Source organism: Paraphaeosphaeria sporulosa (assembly GCF_001642045.1).
Source record: "Paraphaeosphaeria sporulosa strain AP3s5-JAC2a unplaced genomic scaffold CC84scaffold_10, whole genome shotgun sequence".
Classification (NCBI taxonomy): Eukaryota; Fungi; Ascomycota; class Dothideomycetes; order Pleosporales; family Didymosphaeriaceae; genus Paraphaeosphaeria; species Paraphaeosphaeria sporulosa.
The window spans coordinates 143,101-160,072 of NW_017253369.1; the positions used below are offsets into that span (position 1 = coordinate 143,101).

A 16,972-nucleotide genomic window follows, 5' to 3' on the forward strand; every position below is an offset into this window, starting at 1 on the left:
GTGTATGTATGTCACTACGACCCAGACGATCAAGTACGTGTCTTGTCAGGACAGTCAGTTGCGATCATTGACAGGTTATAAAAAGGTTCTGTTGACCATGTGTCACAAATGCCGAAATGTTCTGGCATGACTTCACTATTACTTTGTTTGGCGGGGTCTGCTCTACCGGCAGAATCGAAAGCGTACCGGTGCCTGTACTTCCACGCTTGTGATTGGAAGACAGTTTATGGGTATAATCTGAGCAACAGTGTTCAATCAAACAACCCAACTGCAAGTGCTTAATCCTACTAGGAAGGAAGTGACTCCCCAGCAACCCCCCAGACATTAGAGGATGCGACCCCACATTTTGCACCGAAGCTTTGTTCTACTGCAAGAACTCGGCAACGGCGGAGTCCTGGGAACAAATAGGTCGTTCACATGTGGCTGGATCACGATAGCAGAGCAGCTGGGCTGGAAGAGGATAGAAATAACGGTATTGGTCTATAGTTGTGCCGCCCAAAGGTATGCCTGAAGGCTTTGAAGACACGTTCCGTCGTCCTGACGACACCGAATTTTATAAGTCAACACTTCGCTCTGACCGTACCATGTCGAGTGACTCTATTATTCAAGAATTACTTAGGTTTCTCATCCGATGGTGCGAGGGATCTTGGCAGCACTTGCAGTAGTACTTTGAGCCATGTCCCGCTCAAATCTCGGTTCAGAGATGGCTGAGACTACGAGATAGGGGCCCGTTCCGAGATGCGCCTTGAATTATAAGAAGACTCGTGCCTTTGGTTGACCAAATTGCCGTGCGTGCGATTGCGAATATCATAGGTACGTTTTCGTTGGTTGTTTTGCTTCTCTGAACGTAGTTGCGCACTTAGTATTTGTATTTTCTGATAGCCTACATCTGTCCCCTCGGCCTCAGGCCTTTATATTTCCGGCTTCCGAAATGGGCCATCGGAACTTCAATGTGATGATCATAGCGCTGAGCACTCGACTCCGAGACCTCTTTTGGGACCAAGGCGACGTTGTGGCGGATCAAAACAGTTTTGAGCCTTCGGAACACACTCTCACTTATGTATACCTGCATTGGCGTGACCAATAGTAGAAGACTGTGCTTGCTAGAGTGGCCAGCCTGCTGCTCTATAAGAGCCACGATACCCTTCACTGTTCCTTGGTTCTAACTCCTGTCCTACTCAGTATGCGCGCCTCCAATCCTGTGTGCATCCGAATCAAAAATCCGCCGCAGGCTGCTTTCTTTTCGTTCTCTTTCTTGTAATCATTGACTTCAGCCTTGTCTGGTGAATGACCTTGAACCGTTGTAGATTCTTTCCGAGATAACGACCACGACATGGATCAGTCTCATGATGCCATTATCATGGAGAGTATCCTTGCAGAGGATCCAGAGCTCAGGCTCTTCTACGATGGTCACCTTATCAGGGGCATATTGCAACGCTACTATCACGACCATACCTGATGCAAACATCGACAATATCGGTGCGGACGAAATGCAAGTGGACACGCCAGGTATCATCGATACCAATTCCAGAAATCATTTGCTTTGTCGTCTGCATTCCGATGCAGGTGGCCATTACCCAACCCATTTGTACCCAGAGGGATACAATTGCGCCGGCGGCCAGCTCACGATCGAAACCCTGGGGCTACCAACACTCCCGTCAGTGCCGTCCCCTCCTGAAAGCTTTGCACGTCCTTGAAAGAACAACTCCGTGGGATTACAGCCTGAATACCCTGAATGGATTCGCGATGCACCTCTGCAGCCGGGGTTTCCTTCTTTACCAGTCCCTGCACGTGAACCCTACGATTTGGGATCTATTGACCTCGATCTTATCGAAGACTCGACCCCACACGACCCGCTGCCGAACACCTGCGGCCTTGAGAACTTGAACCAAATACTCCTGATCAGGCATTTCAAGATCATTGGCCGATGATCCAAGTCGGACCTACCTTGCAAGACTCTTCCTTGGCCCAATCTCAACATTATCGGGATATCCACAACTAGCCATCCGATCCTTCCTACTTCTGGGTTTGTGCCCACTGCAAGCCTCGATTCCATGGGACATTCACACCTTTTCTAGCAGCATTAGATCATAGAAAACATGGAGCCAAGCGGCAATTTCGCACCGCTAGAGCAATCTAACCTCACCTATGCTAGGACTCGTACCACGGTTCGGTAAGATCGAGGAAATTCTTCGTCAATATTCCTAGTTGAACACAAATAGTTGTCTAAGGAGCTTCGTTGGCTAGAGCATGATTCTCCCGAGCAACCCACGCAACGTTTTGATAGCCTGGTATGTCACCGTACACGGAAGTGTTACGCCTGAGTAGCAGATCCAACTTCACCACGCTTAGTTTCCCTCTCCACTACTCCTAATTACATACTTCATAAGTTTCAAATTCCAACAATGAATTTGCAGCTCATCTACATCTTCAAAGCTGCAGTGATATTCACATCCAAGAATAACCGCTCGCGTACGAATACTCCTGCACCATCTCCGTGAGGTTGGAACCATAACCACCCATTGTAGTTACTCGAAGGTATACGCTCAATCGATCGAACGTGAACAGTGCTCACGCCAAAGAAGCTTTTGGCGAACTCTTTTCAGTGTCCTAACTGTTTTCACGCAGTGCAAATCAGACACTGGGTCGCTTCGCATGAAGCATCGTCTGAGGCACAGCACCGCTATTACTCTTATCTTGGACGACTCTGACAGCACATTTTTCGCTACTGATGATGGACGGAATGACATGTCCACCCATACAGTTGCGACAGAAAGAGATCGATTTTGCAGGCGTCGATAAGTGCTAATTTTTTGGTACATGTGAACGTGCATCATGAACATCATCCTTTGCGGGATTGGCGAATCGTGATCCGCCTGTGGCGTCTAGACGAGAATTCGGCCCCTGCACTTCTGATTATAACGTCAAGCCGCATCCGCACATTTCATGGGTTCCAGGACTAGGGATTTTTGACGAGTGATCGGGTTGCGACAGCGTACACCAATGCTGACTCACAGTTACCTAGCTTGCCCACGTGAGCCCATGCACACTTACTATTCTTGAACACCAGCATCGTACATTGTTGTACAAACACAGGAACGTGCAACTCACTTCGCAAACACGAGCGGGTCACAATGCTAGTGACCATCGCGGTGTCGACCAACATAGCGCAAACACACGCCGTGTCACTCCACCCTCCAGCCTCGCTCACGCATCCTCCTATGACGGTCTACCCGATGTTTCCAAACGACGAACACCGAGCCAGTCACCCTCCCTTCTACTACCCTGATCGCCTGAGCCTTGGTCCCCACCATGCCAGCCTTGTCTTAGCGCGCCCCGATCCACGCGTACAACGGGGCTTTCACTGGGGCTATGCCGCGGCGTAGCGAATCAGCGCGCACCGCACGACATCATACACGGCCCCGGGCTTTGCGTTTCTTCTGCAACCTCAGGCTCCTCGCTCTTCTCCCTCTCGGCGCTCGTCACCCAGTCTACCTGTGTTTGTCTTCTGCATTGACGGCCGTGTTGCTGGTTCCCTGCTCGTACCCACCCACGTAATGTTCTGACCTGATTGATCGCAACTCGACAAGACAATGAAGGCTGGGATCGCAACTCTTGGACTTCTCGCAGGGCTATTGGACGGTGTGCAAGCCCAGTACGTCGCCACAGACCACATCCGCGTGTTCCTGTTCGGGCAGACAAGTTACTTCTCCGAGGTCGCGGTTGATGTTCGCAACAATACGTGCCTCAGCTTGGACAACAACTTGATAGATGGAAAGGTGCAGTCGGTGTTGGTCGGTGGACACAACATCTGGGATGTGTACCAGCGGAACGACGAATGGTACTGCATACTTTACGAGTAAGTTGTAGCCGGATGCGACGCACGGGAACCTATATGCTGATGGGTTTAACAGTAACTTCGATTGTACCGGTTCAGAGGCATCCATGATTACCGTTGCGGGTGGGACAAATAATTTGGCGACCGCCGGGTGGGGGAATCGCGTACATGGACTGCGTTGTATAAACGATGACCCGGCTTGAACCATTACAAGGAAAGGAAGTAAACGAAACGCGACATCGACGACAACCCGACGTCGACCGACCTGCCAGTAAAATGATCTTTCGAATGGCACGCAAGGCGCGGAAACCTATTGTTCGCCGATCACTCTCCTCGCTGGAAGAGATGCGGACACGCCAACACGCCTTTTCCTCACCCAGTCCGAATGAGCTGCGACATGCGAATTTGGTGCGCCTTTGCTGGGCTGGCCATTTGAGTGACAGCCGCGCTTGGACTTTTGAGGCCTTGGACTACCATCATGGAGGTCGTAGGAGCTAGGCCCCACGGAAAATGCCACGCACGAGGATGAGTGCCATGATATCCAGGCAGTGCAGCCACAGGAGAATCATTAGAGGAACGTCAAAGGACACTACCAGCAGATCCAGAAGGGCACCCTCGCAAGATTCTTTGAGGCAACGGAATCCGAGCATGCCTGCCGGGAGAAGACGAGATGGAATGAGGGCAGCAGGATTGGATGGGCAATCGAGTGTAGATGCAGGGCAAAGTGGTGTATACCTGCCAGACCTTGTACCTGAATAGCAACACAGTTTCGTGCGTCAATGCCAACTACAAAGATGTATACCTGGAGGCATGACTCGAGCTACAGCTGGCTGTCAGGCGTGGGGCCCTGAGGAGTGAACAATCACATGGTGCTTAGTCATAGCCGCTTAGCCGTCTTGGAGCTTGGTCTCGGAACGCGTCTGGAAGCTTCCGACGGACTTTCACAGCGGCGGCGTCAGCTTCGCTGCCTGAGCCTCGCCGCCTTCTGGTGCTTTCTTGCGTTGCTACTGAGTATTTCTCAGCGACATTCACTACCGCCGACGTCCCTCTATATCACCACCCCCATTGCCGCCATGGCGTCCACACCACCCACGGCAACCGCGCCCAACGCGAGCTACACCGAGATGAAGCGTGACGTAGAAGACATCGGGGCGCACTGCCAAATGCCCTACTGCCACGTCCTCGACTTCCTCCCCTTCCGCTGCGAATCCTGCCGCGGCACATTCTGCCTCGACCACCGCTCCGAGCTTGCACACAAATGCCCCAAGGAGGGCGAATGGGCACGGCGGAGAAATGGCCGCGACGGCAGTGTCCCGCTGAGCTCGCTATCTGGGAAGCCCTCGCTGTACTCGCACGACCAGCAGTGCTACGAAGCGGCATGCAAGACGCTGATCAATACCTCCCGCATGCCCGCCAACCAGTGCGCCACCTGCAACCGCTCGTACTGCCTCCCGCACCGCTTTCCCGAAGACCACGACTGTAAGAATGTCAAGGCCGCCGGCGCGCGCCTCGGCGCCCTCCAACAACACCGCGACCGGGGGCTCTCGGCACTCGCAAAACTCAAAGTCTGGGCCGAGGAAAAGCGCGCCAAAGACGCTGCAAAGCAGACGACCAAGAAGTCAGGCTTCCTCGGCCTGGGCTCCAAGTCCTCCGGCGCGCGCGAAGCCCTCGCCGCAGCCAACGAATTGAAACGGAGTGCCAAGGGCGACGCGAGCGTGCCGGCGGACAAGCGCGTGTACCTGTACGTCGAGGCGAGCGCGGATACCACCAAGGCGAAGTTCCCGACTGGGAAGTTTTACTACAACAAGGAGTGGACTGTGGGCCGGGTGCTGGATATGGCGGCCAAGGCACTCCAGGTGCAAAACGTCAACAACCGTGGCGGAGGCGAGGAGGAGAAGTTACGAGTTTTCCATGTGGAGGGAGGCCGGTTGCTGAAGTTTAGCGAGAAGATTGGGGAGCCGTGTCAGACGGGGAACATGATTGTGTTGCTGAGGGGTGTGGGGTCGGGGGAGCCGGATCTGATCGATCTTTAGGAGATGACGAGGAGGAGGATGTATTGCATAGGTGGGCGTCCGTGGGCTTGGGCGATTTTGCGCAGACGGATACTGAGATACCCCACTTCACGATTTATGAAGAAACGAGATAGATACGGACCTTCTGATCGAAATCATACTGCATAACCTCTTGCTGATTGTGAGGCGTGGTTTGACATGGCTGCTTGATTCTCGCTCTGTCACTATGCCATATAGGCCAAGGTGTAATCAATGCGGACAATTTCAGGTCGACAGACCTGGGACGGAAGAGAAGGGCAAGTGTAGAGGGCTTCAGTCTCAGATGGGAGTTGAAAAGTGATTGGTACTACAAAGATCCAGAAAAACTCGAGGCTGGCGGAGCGCGGCAGGTTCCGCGATGACAGTCTGAAAGAAGAGCCTAGAGTGATGCTTGTAGAGGGAAAGGATTGGAATCAGGCATGTTGGCTGAGCACTAGTCAGACACAGTGTTGGTAAAGATGGATATAAGCTGGTGGTTCCGGACGTGACTTTACGACAGATGTGAGTCAGCCAATGCCACCCTGTGTTGATGGCAAAAGTTCTGCACTCGTTCTTGCCCACCGCGCCTTTATCCATGTCCACATGAGTCGTTACAGCCTGCCCAGTGTAGGTTTGGCTTGACAACTATTGCGGTCCCTTCACGCAACGCCTCTGCAGATGACTTTGGAAGTGGACAAGGAAATGCATTGCTTTTCTAAATTCTATAACCCGGTGTACCCCTGAAGCTCATTCGCTCACGGGGCAGTCGTCTGCCACGGGTCCAGCACCAGCTTCCTCCCGCTCACGCCCCCCTTGTTCATCAGATCCAGCACCTCCTGCGCCTTCTCCAAGCCCCCGTCCACAACATGCTGCCTCGTCGGCACAATCAGCCCGCTCTCCAGTCCCTTGGGCAAGTACTCCTCATACAACCACCTCGCAAGCGGCTTGTGCGCCTCCTCGTCAAACGCAAAGCTGTACGGCGCGAAGATCCTCTTCACATTGTCGGGGATGTCCCTAGTTCCGGGGATCGGCGGGATCATGGTGTTGTAGGACCCTCCGCCGAGCGACTCAAAGTACTCGACGAGGATGGCGGTGGGGGCGGGCAGGCCGATGGTGTCGAGCACCGCGTCGTAGGGGCCGTACTTTGTGAGGTCTGCGACCACGGCGGAAGCGTCCTGCTCGTGGTCGATGATGGTGGCGGCGCCGAGGGAGGCGACGAAGTCCTTGTTGCGGGCCGACGACGTGGTGATGACTTCGTACCCAGCGGAGGCGGCGTACTTGACGGCGAGACCACCGCACGAGGAGGATCCGCCATAGATGAGGACCTTCTTGTTCTTGGGGGTGGCGGTGCCGGTGAGCGGGGGACGCTCGAGACCGAGGTGGATGGAGAGGGCGGAGGTGATGGCGGCGAGGTTGATGATGGTGGCGGAGGAGGAGTTGAAGGGGACCGAGGAGGGGATTTTGGAGGTTGAGTTCACGGGTGCCAGGGCGAACTTCTGGTAGCCGCCGAAACGGGGGTCCGCGAGGGTCTTGCCGGAGCGGATGGCGGCGACGTGGTCGCCTTTTTGGAAGCCAGTCACGCCGTCGCCGAGGGCTTCGACGGTGCCGGAGTAGGAGGTGCCGAGAATGTTGGGGTAGGGAATGGGGTGAGTTCCAAATCTATTGCACTGTTAGTTGCACAGCGTGAGAGTATGGTGGCTGGGAGACTCACCTCTGAATCTTGGCCTCAATGGGAGTGAAGGCAACGCTGTTGATCTTGACGAGCAGCTCGTTGGGGCCAGGAGTGTATGTCTCGGCAGGGCCAACAGACACTTGCTTGGTGGCAGCGGGAATCCAAGAAGCTTGGTTAGCCATGATTGCGGTGTGTATCTTTTTGAAGGATGGTTTTGAGGTTGTACTTGGTAAGTAAATGTTGCTGAAGGCTGCTCTTGGGGATGCAGTTTGCAAGTGACTGAGCACTGAGAAAAGACGCTGGGCGCTGTTTATATTCATGAGTCTGGCTGCCTGTACGAGACAGTGTCGCTACTACGCCATCTCCTCACAGCACAAGTACCGCCTGAAAGAAACGGATCCACCCATGGCAAGCACGCAAGCCGGCCTACTGTAAGCATGCTGTGGTTGGTCACGTAGCAGAGCGCGAGGACCGAAGCCCGTTTGATTGATCGATGCATTGTTGTTGCCCGTAGCCCTTGTGTAGATCGACGATGTGGTTGGGCGGCGGCCTAAGCGAGACGAGATGCATTGGCGTCAATTGTTAAGCACTTCGGCATCGGCGTTCTCGCATTTCACACCAGCCTCCGACGCCAAGCCATCTCACTAATGTACGAACCGCCGACATGCGCTAGTTGCGGACGGAGACCGACTGAGTACCCCACGTCATGTTTCCATCATTTCTCGTGCTTTTCTGACCAACACCATCCCCCTGTCGCCCGTCGGTGACCGCTTAACCGCCGGCACCACCAGAGATTGTGATATTCTGACCTGTATTGACTTGTTAGCCGTGCATCATCTAAAGAATTCAATCCCGGCGCTACCTACCGTTGATCCAGTAGCCGTCGGGGCCGACGAGGAAAGCCACTACGCGCCCAATATCCTGCGGCAGACCTATGCGGCCGAGCGGCGTCCACTTGGAGACCACTGCCTCGACTTGCTCCCAGGTCCAGGTCTCGTCGGCATTGGGGAGGTACTTCCACCCCACGTCGTTGGCCATGTCGGTCTTCACGCCTCCAGGCGCGATGGTGTTCACCGTGATGCGCCTGGGGCCGAAGTCCTTTGCGAAGTTTTTGGCGAAAGCCTCGACGGCGTTCTTGCTGCCTGCGTACAGGGCGTGTTCCTTGATCGAGTTGTGCGCCGAGATTGACGACATGAGAACCAATCGACCGCCGTCCTCGAGGTGCTTGTACGCCTGCTGCGCAACGAAGAACTGACCGCGAGTGTTGACAGCGAAAACCTTGTCAAACTCTTCGGGCGTCACCTCGTCCAGTTTGCCGAAGTGCTCGATGCCAGAGTTGGAGACCACAATGTCGATCTTGCCAAAGTGCGCCTTTGTCTTCTCGAACAGCGTCTTGATATCCTCGACGTTAGCAATATCACCCTGTATGGCGATGGACTTGCTGCCGGCAGCTTCAATCTCCCTGGACAGGGCCTCGGCCGCCTCAGCGCTGCCTCGATAGTTGACAACGACCGATGCTCCCCTTGCACCTAGCTCACGAGCTACACCGGCACCGATACCGCGTCCGGATCCGGTAACGAGTGCCACCTTTCCCTCCAGCGTCTTTGGTGGTGCCGCTGTGGTTCCATTGCTAAGGGCGCCGTGGGTTCCCATTTTCGTAAGTATCGGCGGTAGATGTGCTGTTTGTTTGAGATTACGAACATCTCACTTCCGCTTGGTGACTTTAAGTATTGTACGGGGCCTATCCCCTACAGCGTCGGGTTTCTCGGGTCTGCCGAACAGTTTAGATTGGCTCTGTACCCGCTCGACGTAGCATGCGATGACCGGCTGACCTGCGGTCTGTAACTCCAACAACGAAAGTGCCCGCGTTGCATACAACATCGGGTCTCCGACGAAGGCCGCGTAGGAGCCCCGCAGCAGGCTGTGATAGTAAACCGTCTTCACAGCTACCCCTCTTCTCACATCGTATTCTCCAAACTTTTTCATCAATTTCAAAATGTCCACGACCAGGGCCAACAAGCCAACTTTTGAGGGTGAGGCTTACATATCAACAGTGGCATACAGCGATCTGATCTGGTCACAGAATGGCAGGACTGCAGTGAACTTGCCTTCGAGTGGGCTAGGAGCTACGATGAGAAGGTAGATTCGTCACAGCTTGAACAGGATGGATAGGCCAATGACTTTATGTAGGACTGGGAGCGGCTGGGGAACATGCTCGCACCCAACGTCACCGTAAGTCACATACCCACGTTCTAGGAAGCTGTTGAGCATTCGAACCCCTGCAAAGGTCAACTACGGCGGCGTCAACAACGCTCAGGCAGACGCAATGCCAGCTGCGGATTTCGTCAAGATGATGCAGAACCCCCTGTTTCTGGGCGACAGAAACATTGAATCGCAGCATTTGCTTGGTCTGTCAAAGTGGGAGAAGCTTTCCGACACTGAGATCAAGAGCCAGCATCAGTCTCGCGCAGCTCACCAGAGATGGGAGGAAGGGCGTGGAGACATCGCCGCTAAGGGCCATGGCCACGGTCTCGTCACCACGTTCTATAGGAAAGTAAACGGCATATGGAAGTGGGCTGGTATTCAGACCAAAGTTGACTTCAACGAGCATGAATTTGAGAGGGTATTTGTTGGATCAGCGGGAAAATTTGACAAGGACGGGAATACCATTGGGGTCGAGCCTTGAGACCAGAAAGAAAGACTAGTGTAAATTAGTTGAAAGTCGTACCAGAGTAAAATCTCACAACCATGCCTCTCAGATCACTCAATTGTGGACATTGTGACATTGTAATCTATTCATAGCTCATTCTTCTGTAATCCAAATCTGATGGGACCCACCGCTTCAATCTCCGGATACATGGGTCTCGCAAGGCTGTCAAACCCCATTTTTGGAAAATGTAGGCCGGCTTTTGCTTGGATGTCGGCATGAGATACTCAGCACGCCACGTGTGGAAGCCGCCAAGATGACCGCCCGCTCGGGAAACTCCTCTTTGTAGCCTGACATTCACGTGTGTCAGTTGGCCGCGTTAGGTAAGATGTCTCATGTAGACGACAATAGACCCAAGGCTACGGTTGTCGGTTACATAATGTGGAGTGTGTACTTTGCAGCACGTGGGAGACATTTGTCGGTACGACGCTATGCAGGAACGGCGCAGGAACCAACCCAGCGCGCTGACCCAAAGCACCACCACTGACAACTTTTATGACCAGCGCAGCCTCCATGGCTTCAGCTAACAGCGCAAAGACAGCAAGGCGCACGGCGAATCTGACGCGTCGACCTCGGAGTAAGATTCTGGCCAATCATGGTGGGGGCGGGAAGGATTCTACCAATCCTTGGTCGGGTTGGTCTCGGTGCGCCACGACTAGGCAATGGGAATTGGCCCTATACGACTATGCGAGCGCTGAGGATGGTCTGAGACCAACTAGTAGGGCTGGAAAATGGGAGTATATCTGTGTCGAGCTTCTCGCGCTCCGGTCGTTTCGTCACTCACTGCCTCTTGTGTCTTCAGCAGCACAGAGTGGGATCAGCACAGTCGTCGTTCAACATGTACGCAAAGTCGCTTCTCGCTCTCGTTCCTTTCTTCACGACCTCGGTCGTTGCGGCGCCAAAGCATCAGCGGGATGCGGCTTCGGATCTCCTGGCCTGCGCCAAGAAGGTTCTACCTGCTGCTAACATCGTTTCTCCCTCGGATGCATCCTACACTACTGCCCGCACTGGTGTTATCCTGTTGAACGAGGGCCAATTCCCTGCGTTGGTCACATACCCCACCCAGCAGAGCCAGGTCGGTCCTCTCGTCAAGTGCGCCGTCAAGAATGGCTTCAAGGTCTCTCCCCGCACGGGAGCTCACCACTTCGAGAACTGGTCTGCCCTGAACGGCTCCCTCGTCATCGACATCGAGAACATCTCCTACGTTCTCCCAGCCAAGGACCTGAAGAGTGCCACCGTAGGCGGCGGCGCTCGTCTCGGTGCCCTCTACTCCATCCTTGAGGGCTACGGCATCACCTTCACAGCCGGTATCTGCGCCTCCGTTGGCATCGGTGGCTACCTTGGAGTTGGCGGCTACAACATGCAGATGCGCACGCACGGCTTCGCTGTCGACCACGTCAAGTCCGCCAAAGTCATCACTGCTGCTGGTGACCTCGTCACCATCTCCCCCACCTCCAACCCAGAGCTCTGGTGGGCCGCCCGCGGCGGCGGAACTTTTGGCATCGTCGTTGAAGCCGTGCTCGAGACCGCCGTCCTCCCCCGCTCCGCCATGTTCGTTGCAAACTTCAATAACGCCACCACACGCTTCGAGGCCCTGAAGAAGTACAACGCGTGGGCCCCCAAGCAGGACCCGAACTTTGAATCTCAGTTCAACTTCTACAGCGACCGCACGCAGATCTTGGGCTGGTATCTGGGCAAGAATAAGGCGCAGCTTGAAGCCATCCTCGCCAGCTCTGGTCTTTCGTCTATCCCGAACGCCGAGATCAAAGTCACAGGCAACTGCAGCACGGCCAACTCCCGCAACTTCTGGACCTACACCCAGGACGAGTGCACAGACGATGCTACAGCTAACGCCGCCTTCTACGGTCAGTACAACGTCGCGCCCGACGCTTTGACCCCTCTCCCCGGCCAGGTCGCCGTCTCCGCGATCAGCAGCCAGCAGGCGGTGCCCTCGATCCCGCGGGCGGCGCTATGGCAGCGCGGCAACATCTACACGAAGACGTTTGTGGAGACAAAGGACCGCCTACTCGGCGATGCTGATCTCCAGTGGATCGTTGACAACACGGCGAACCTGCCCAGCGGCATGGGCTTCTGGATCGAAGTCACGACCTTCAACGTGTCCACGCCTGCGTCCGACTCGGCGTTCCCGTGGTCCGACAAGGCGAAGACGCTGTGGCGCATGCAGGTCGAGAACGTCGAACCGTACAAGGCTCAGAGCAAGGCGCTGGCCGCGCTGTTTGAGGCGCAGTTCCGTCCACGCGTTGGGTAAGTCTTGACCCCTTTCCCCTCCTCATCCTATCTGTTGTTCAAGGAAGTTGCTAATGGCTGGAACAGTCCGTACACCTACGCCGGCTACATCGACCAAGCCATCACCGGTGACATCGTAACGGCCAACTACGGGCCCAACGTGTGCCGCCTCGTCAAGGCGCGCCAGAAGTTCGATCCCAACTTTGTCTTCTACAACCCAGGTGCTGTACCGCCGAAAGCCAAGGCCAGCTGGAAGTGCTAGAGCTGTCTCGTTTCTCGTTGTTGTTCGATATTTCCCTACAGTTATTGCTCGTTTTGTGTAAATAGGTTGGTGGATTGGGGTGCAGGTACTGGATCACCGACGCAGGAGAATTGACTAGAATGTCTGTCTGACTTCGCTGACGTCTATGAACATGACCTTGGTGATGTCATGTGTGAAAGATGGACCTCGACGTTGCACCCCGTTGATGTGACAGCTCACACTGTGGTGCCCCATTCCCTCCATCTACTATACCGCTCCAGGAAATGCACGCTCAATATCCCGATGCACCTTCGTGCTCTACAATGCGGGAACCTAGTCTGGTACCATAGATGTCGCTGTATCGGGGTGTAAGCTCTTGAACCGCATCTTCAGTCGCCATTAGAAATTCACCCATGATGAAATCCGACCTAGCTGTGTTGTTTCACTTTTGGTCCTGGCTGGGTTAGATTGCACACTGTCTTAGTACTCAATCCGATCCTAGGGACGAAACGTGAAGACGGGATCACTACGCAACGCCTAAGGCACGGAGAAGCTATTTTGTAAGTTGGACATGGAGAGTTAGGGTTGGTTTATAATGCGCTGAAGGGATGGGGGAAATGGACGGAGCGGGAACAGAGGCGGAGACGGAGACGGAGAACGCGGGACCGAGACGGGGAATATGCCGGGGATAATGCGCTCTTTCTATAAGAGTAAAAGAAGCATCGTGGTTTAGCCTGTCAACGGCGTACAAGCACCAGACACCTCACGCACTCATAACCCACAGGAAATTTCGCAAGTCTCTTTACTCCCCCAGTATCTATTTGCTATCTAAATGGATCCCGTCTACTTTTACAAATGATAACTCGCAGCATCCTCCCGAACGACGTCCCACACCCCATTGATCACCTCCACTAGCTCTCCGCTCAACGGCCCCGCCGCAATCGCATCCAGATTCGCCGACATTTGCCGCACGCTCGAGCACCCGAGGATAACAGCATCACCGCGCCGCCCGTCAAGGATACTGTGGTACATGACCCACCGCAGAGCGACGTCGTGGCCGCCGATGCCGGCCGCTTTCGCCATGTCGGCGACGCGGGCCGCGGCTTCGATTAAGGAGGGCTTGAGGTAGGCGCTCTCGTAGGCTTGGCCTAGTCGGGTCTGTGGGATGGGTTTCAGTATGACAGAGATTTGGGGGATGGTGAGAGAAGTACGGTTTTGTCCCAGCGCGAGCCCGCGACGTTGACGCTCGAGGAGTTGATGTTCCCGGTGAACATGCCTGCGGCGGAGGGGCTATTCGCGTCAATCTTGCGTGTCCGACATCACATCAGAGGGAAGAAGTAACCTGTAGGCGTAGAACGACATCCCCCACTTGCGCAGCGTCGGCCACAGCTGCTCCTCGCCGCTGCGGATGATGGCGTTGTACCGCCCCTGGTACACGCTCGGTCTGTTCCAGCCATTCTCCTCGCACACCTGACAGATGGCCTCGACCTCCTCGGCGGTGTAATTGCTCAGGCCGAACCGCTTGAAGCGGCCGAGGCGGAACTGCTCGTCCATGGCCTCGGCGGTGACGGCCCACGGCGTGGTCCGGTCCGGCGAATGCAGGTACATAATGTCAACGCTGTCGACGCCCAAGGCATCGAGGCTCAGCGGCACCGACTCGGCGATCTTCGCCGCTGAATGCGAGCCAGGCGCCCACGACGTGACTTTGGTCGAGATGGTCGCCCACGAGCCGGCGCCCAGTTCGCCCAGCAGCTTCTCTGCGGACCCAGGGTTGCCTACTGGATACGCGCGCGCAGAGTCGAGCAGGTGCACGCCGCGCTGCTGGCACACATCAAGCAGGGGCCCAGCTGTCTCGCGAGAGTTGAATTTGGCCTGCGGGGTGCCCGTGCCAAAGGAGGCCGTTCCCAGGACGACGGCAGGCGCGGCAGGCGTTGCGGAGGCGGTCATGACGGGCGCCTTTCCTCGAGGCTGTGCTGTGCTTTGCAGTTTGGTCAGAATCGTTGCGTCAGATTCTAGACGGCAGCTGGGCTGCGTGCGCGCAGGCCCTCTGGGGGCTTTATGAGCTGCCATCGCGGAAGCGTAGCGCGGGCGAAAGTCAAGTCACCCAGCTAGTCCACATCACGATGCAGCGCGGTGCTGGTACCGCTGCAGCCGACGGCCGGTCAGAAAACCACGATCGATGGGGTGAGTGCATGTGTGTGGTGGTGCAGTGGCTAGGGCCGGGGTTGGCTGGGCCGCTAATGCAGGGCGGATAGTCCCCGGGTGGGCGGGGCAGTCGCTAGCGGGGCGCCCGCAGCAGCTCACAACGTGCGGACGCCTTGGCTGTTTGAGGTTGTCACGCATAAGCACCTTGTCGCGTCACGAAGCTGCTGGGCAAGCTGACCACACATTATTGGGTACCGTGCGAAAGGCGAACTGTTGAGTCGCCGGAGGAGCAGCACGCCCGTGTTCTGGTATCGGCACGTTGTTGGTGTTCAGCTGCCGCGGGCTGCGTTGCAAGGCGCCAAATGGAGCATCTCCAAGGCTGATAGCAGGTAACGTGACACCTGGCAGCTCCACCAGGCTGACAACGGACAGACACTGATGCTGGACATGGCGGGGCGAGCTCATGGACCGTCTGCGGCTCAAACTGATAGCGTGGCTTCCCAGCGCTCCACCTCTCGCCAAAATGCACCAACTGGTTGGATCTCGTTCCTCGCCTAGCTCCAACAAGTGAATATGCATGCACGGGGTTGCTCGACTGTACCATCAAGTCCGAGCCACACTGAGCCCTTGCTTCCACCACATGCGCGTCGTCTGCCAATGCTAAGCTTCCAAAAAGTCCGGTATCCGGATGCGCATCGCAATGGATCGAGCAGGCTAGCACTACCTGTCACGCTCGCGCGGGGAGCTCGCTTGTCCCGTCACCTTTTGTACCTGGGAACGTCCATCAGGACTGTCCGCACAGGCATACATACCTTTCGCATTTCTCCGGCTGTTGGGACCACCCTCCGAGCCAAGCCAGACCATCCAAAGATACACTCGACCGACCATGCGAACCACCACCGATACGCATCAACACCCCGTCGCCCTGATGAACTCAATAGCACCAACGACGCAGGCACGTCTCCGAAATTCTTGTGACGCTTGCAACACTGCCAAAGTAAAGTGTTCAAAAGAACGCCCTTGCTGCCGCCGGTGCAACCGGAAAGAGCTATTCTGTGTTTACAGCGTCTCACTGCGATGCTCAAAGCGGCCTGTCGACAACCGCAGTACTTCGACCACCAAAAAGCCATCTGGTGTCAACACAACACCCAACCCACGGCCCACAAACCACATCAACACCGAATCCAGCATATCCAGGCTGCCCCCGCTGAGCACCGGCCTAGAAGGGGGACTGGACGCCACAATAGACTCCGCCATATCCACAAGCCTCTACGACTTCGACTCTTTATCCGCACTCTCAGACGTCAATTTTGATCTCGATAATCTAGACGACTACTTTTCTACTGATGCGTATCTTCCACCAACGAACTTCAGCGCATATGCCAATACGACGGCAAGCACGCCGCCCGCACCACATAAACCGCTTCCGAGGCCGGCATCACAAGCGTGCGGCTGCCAGCAGCACATCCTTTCCAAACTGTCAGAACTCTCTCTGTCGTCGTCGTCGTCTGGCAGTGCGCCTATGCCGTTTGATCGCGCACTGTCAGAGAACAGGGTAAGTGTCGATGAAGCCCCATCTGACTCAACACCCACAACTAACGTGCCACCCACAGATCATCCTCGCCCTTTGCACCACTACCCTCTCCTGCCGTACATGCACTTCCGTAGCCCCCTCCATACCCAGCTCACCAACCCTCCTCCTCACCCTCTCCGCTCTCCTCTCCCACGTCCTGCAAGTCTTCGAATCCCTCTTTCCTAGCCCGCACCGCGACTCCCCGCGCGAAACCTCCACCAGTCCGCCCGACTCTGCGCGCGGATCCGAGGAGCGGGAACGGGAGAGGTTCAACATGTTCAATACCGGGCTGGAGTTGATGACGCCGCCAGCTAGTGTGTATGTTTGTTCCGTCCGCTGATTTCGAGCATGGAGTGGTGGCTGACCGTGAGCAGACAGGGTAGTAGACCCAGCACCACGACCTCCAGCGGACTGAATACGCCTCTCCCAACCCCGAACCCGTTTCCTTCTTCCTCATCCCATTCTCTCTCCTTGGAAACGACTACCAAATCCGTACGCCTGACCCTCGGCACCTACGAG

General features: G+C 55.6%; 8 protein-coding genes across 8 annotated transcripts; 4 read left to right on the forward strand and 4 right to left on the reverse strand.

Moving 5' to 3' along the window:
* Positions 1–1,141: 1,141 nt before the first annotated feature.
* On the reverse strand, positions 1,142–1,579 carry CC84DRAFT_187536 (uncharacterized protein). Its single transcript, XM_018185518.1, has one exon. The coding sequence runs from the start codon at positions 1,514–1,516 to the stop codon at positions 1,271–1,273; it is 246 nt and encodes an 81-aa protein (XP_018031708.1). The 5' UTR covers positions 1,517–1,579; the 3' UTR covers positions 1,142–1,270.
* Positions 1,580–3,593: 2,014 nt separating this feature from the next.
* Positions 3,594–4,041, forward strand: CC84DRAFT_1189713 (uncharacterized protein; the record flags this gene model as incomplete). The annotated part of the gene is made up of 2 exons (XM_018181071.1): positions 3,594–3,859; positions 3,915–4,041. The coding sequence occupies 2 exons, from the start codon at positions 3,594–3,596 to the stop codon at positions 4,039–4,041; spliced, it is 393 nt and encodes a 130-aa protein (XP_018031709.1).
* An 870-nt stretch (positions 4,042–4,911) lies between these two features.
* CC84DRAFT_1100348 (uncharacterized protein) lies at positions 4,912–5,871 on the forward strand (the record flags this gene model as incomplete). Its single annotated transcript, XM_018174862.1, has 1 exon — positions 4,912–5,871. One exon carries the CDS (start codon positions 4,912–4,914, stop codon positions 5,869–5,871), a length of 960 nt encoding a protein of 319 aa, XP_018031710.1.
* Positions 5,872–6,623: 752 nt separating this feature from the next.
* On the reverse strand, positions 6,624–7,722 carry CC84DRAFT_1189715 (GroES-like protein; the record flags this gene model as incomplete). Its single annotated transcript, XM_018181072.1, has 2 exons — positions 6,624–7,527; positions 7,580–7,722. 2 exons carry the CDS (start codon positions 7,720–7,722, stop codon positions 6,624–6,626), a joined length of 1,047 nt encoding a protein of 348 aa, XP_018031711.1.
* A 676-nt stretch (positions 7,723–8,398) lies between these two features.
* CC84DRAFT_1189716 (conidial pigment biosynthesis 1,3,6,8-tetrahydroxynaphthalene reductase Arp2) lies at positions 8,399–10,061 on the reverse strand (the record flags this gene model as incomplete). The annotated part of the gene is made up of 2 exons (XM_018181073.1): positions 8,399–9,156; positions 10,049–10,061. The coding sequence occupies 2 exons, from the start codon at positions 10,059–10,061 to the stop codon at positions 8,399–8,401; spliced, it is 771 nt and encodes a 256-aa protein (XP_018031712.1).
* A 1,024-nt stretch (positions 10,062–11,085) lies between these two features.
* CC84DRAFT_1179443 (FAD-binding domain-containing protein) lies at positions 11,086–12,756 on the forward strand (the record flags this gene model as incomplete). The annotated part of the gene is made up of 2 exons (XM_018180416.1): positions 11,086–12,512; positions 12,582–12,756. The coding sequence occupies 2 exons, from the start codon at positions 11,086–11,088 to the stop codon at positions 12,754–12,756; spliced, it is 1,602 nt and encodes a 533-aa protein (XP_018031713.1).
* A 589-nt stretch (positions 12,757–13,345) lies between these two features.
* On the reverse strand, positions 13,346–14,682 carry CC84DRAFT_1262451 (Aldo/keto reductase; the record flags this gene model as incomplete). Its single annotated transcript, XM_018185154.1, has 3 exons — positions 13,346–13,893; positions 13,947–14,025; positions 14,078–14,682. 3 exons carry the CDS (start codon positions 14,680–14,682, stop codon positions 13,585–13,587), a joined length of 993 nt encoding a protein of 330 aa, XP_018031714.1. The 3' UTR covers positions 13,346–13,584.
* Positions 14,683–15,539: 857 nt separating this feature from the next.
* CC84DRAFT_189398 (uncharacterized protein) lies at positions 15,540–16,913 on the forward strand. Its single transcript, XM_018185522.1, has one exon. It carries the CDS (start codon positions 15,767–15,769, stop codon positions 16,637–16,639), a length of 873 nt encoding a protein of 290 aa, XP_018031715.1. The 5' UTR covers positions 15,540–15,766; the 3' UTR covers positions 16,640–16,913.
* The last annotated feature ends 59 nt before the right edge of the window (positions 16,914–16,972 follow it).

Bases quoted from the DNA above. Each gene is read 5' to 3' on its own strand.
- CC84DRAFT_189398 (XM_018185522.1), top strand. From the start codon at position 15,767: ATGCGAACCACCACCGATACGCATCAACACCCCGTCGCCCTGATGAAC.
- CC84DRAFT_187536 (XM_018185518.1), bottom strand. From the start codon at position 1,516: ATGATACCTGGCGTGTCCACTTGCATTTCGTCCGCACCGATATTGTCG.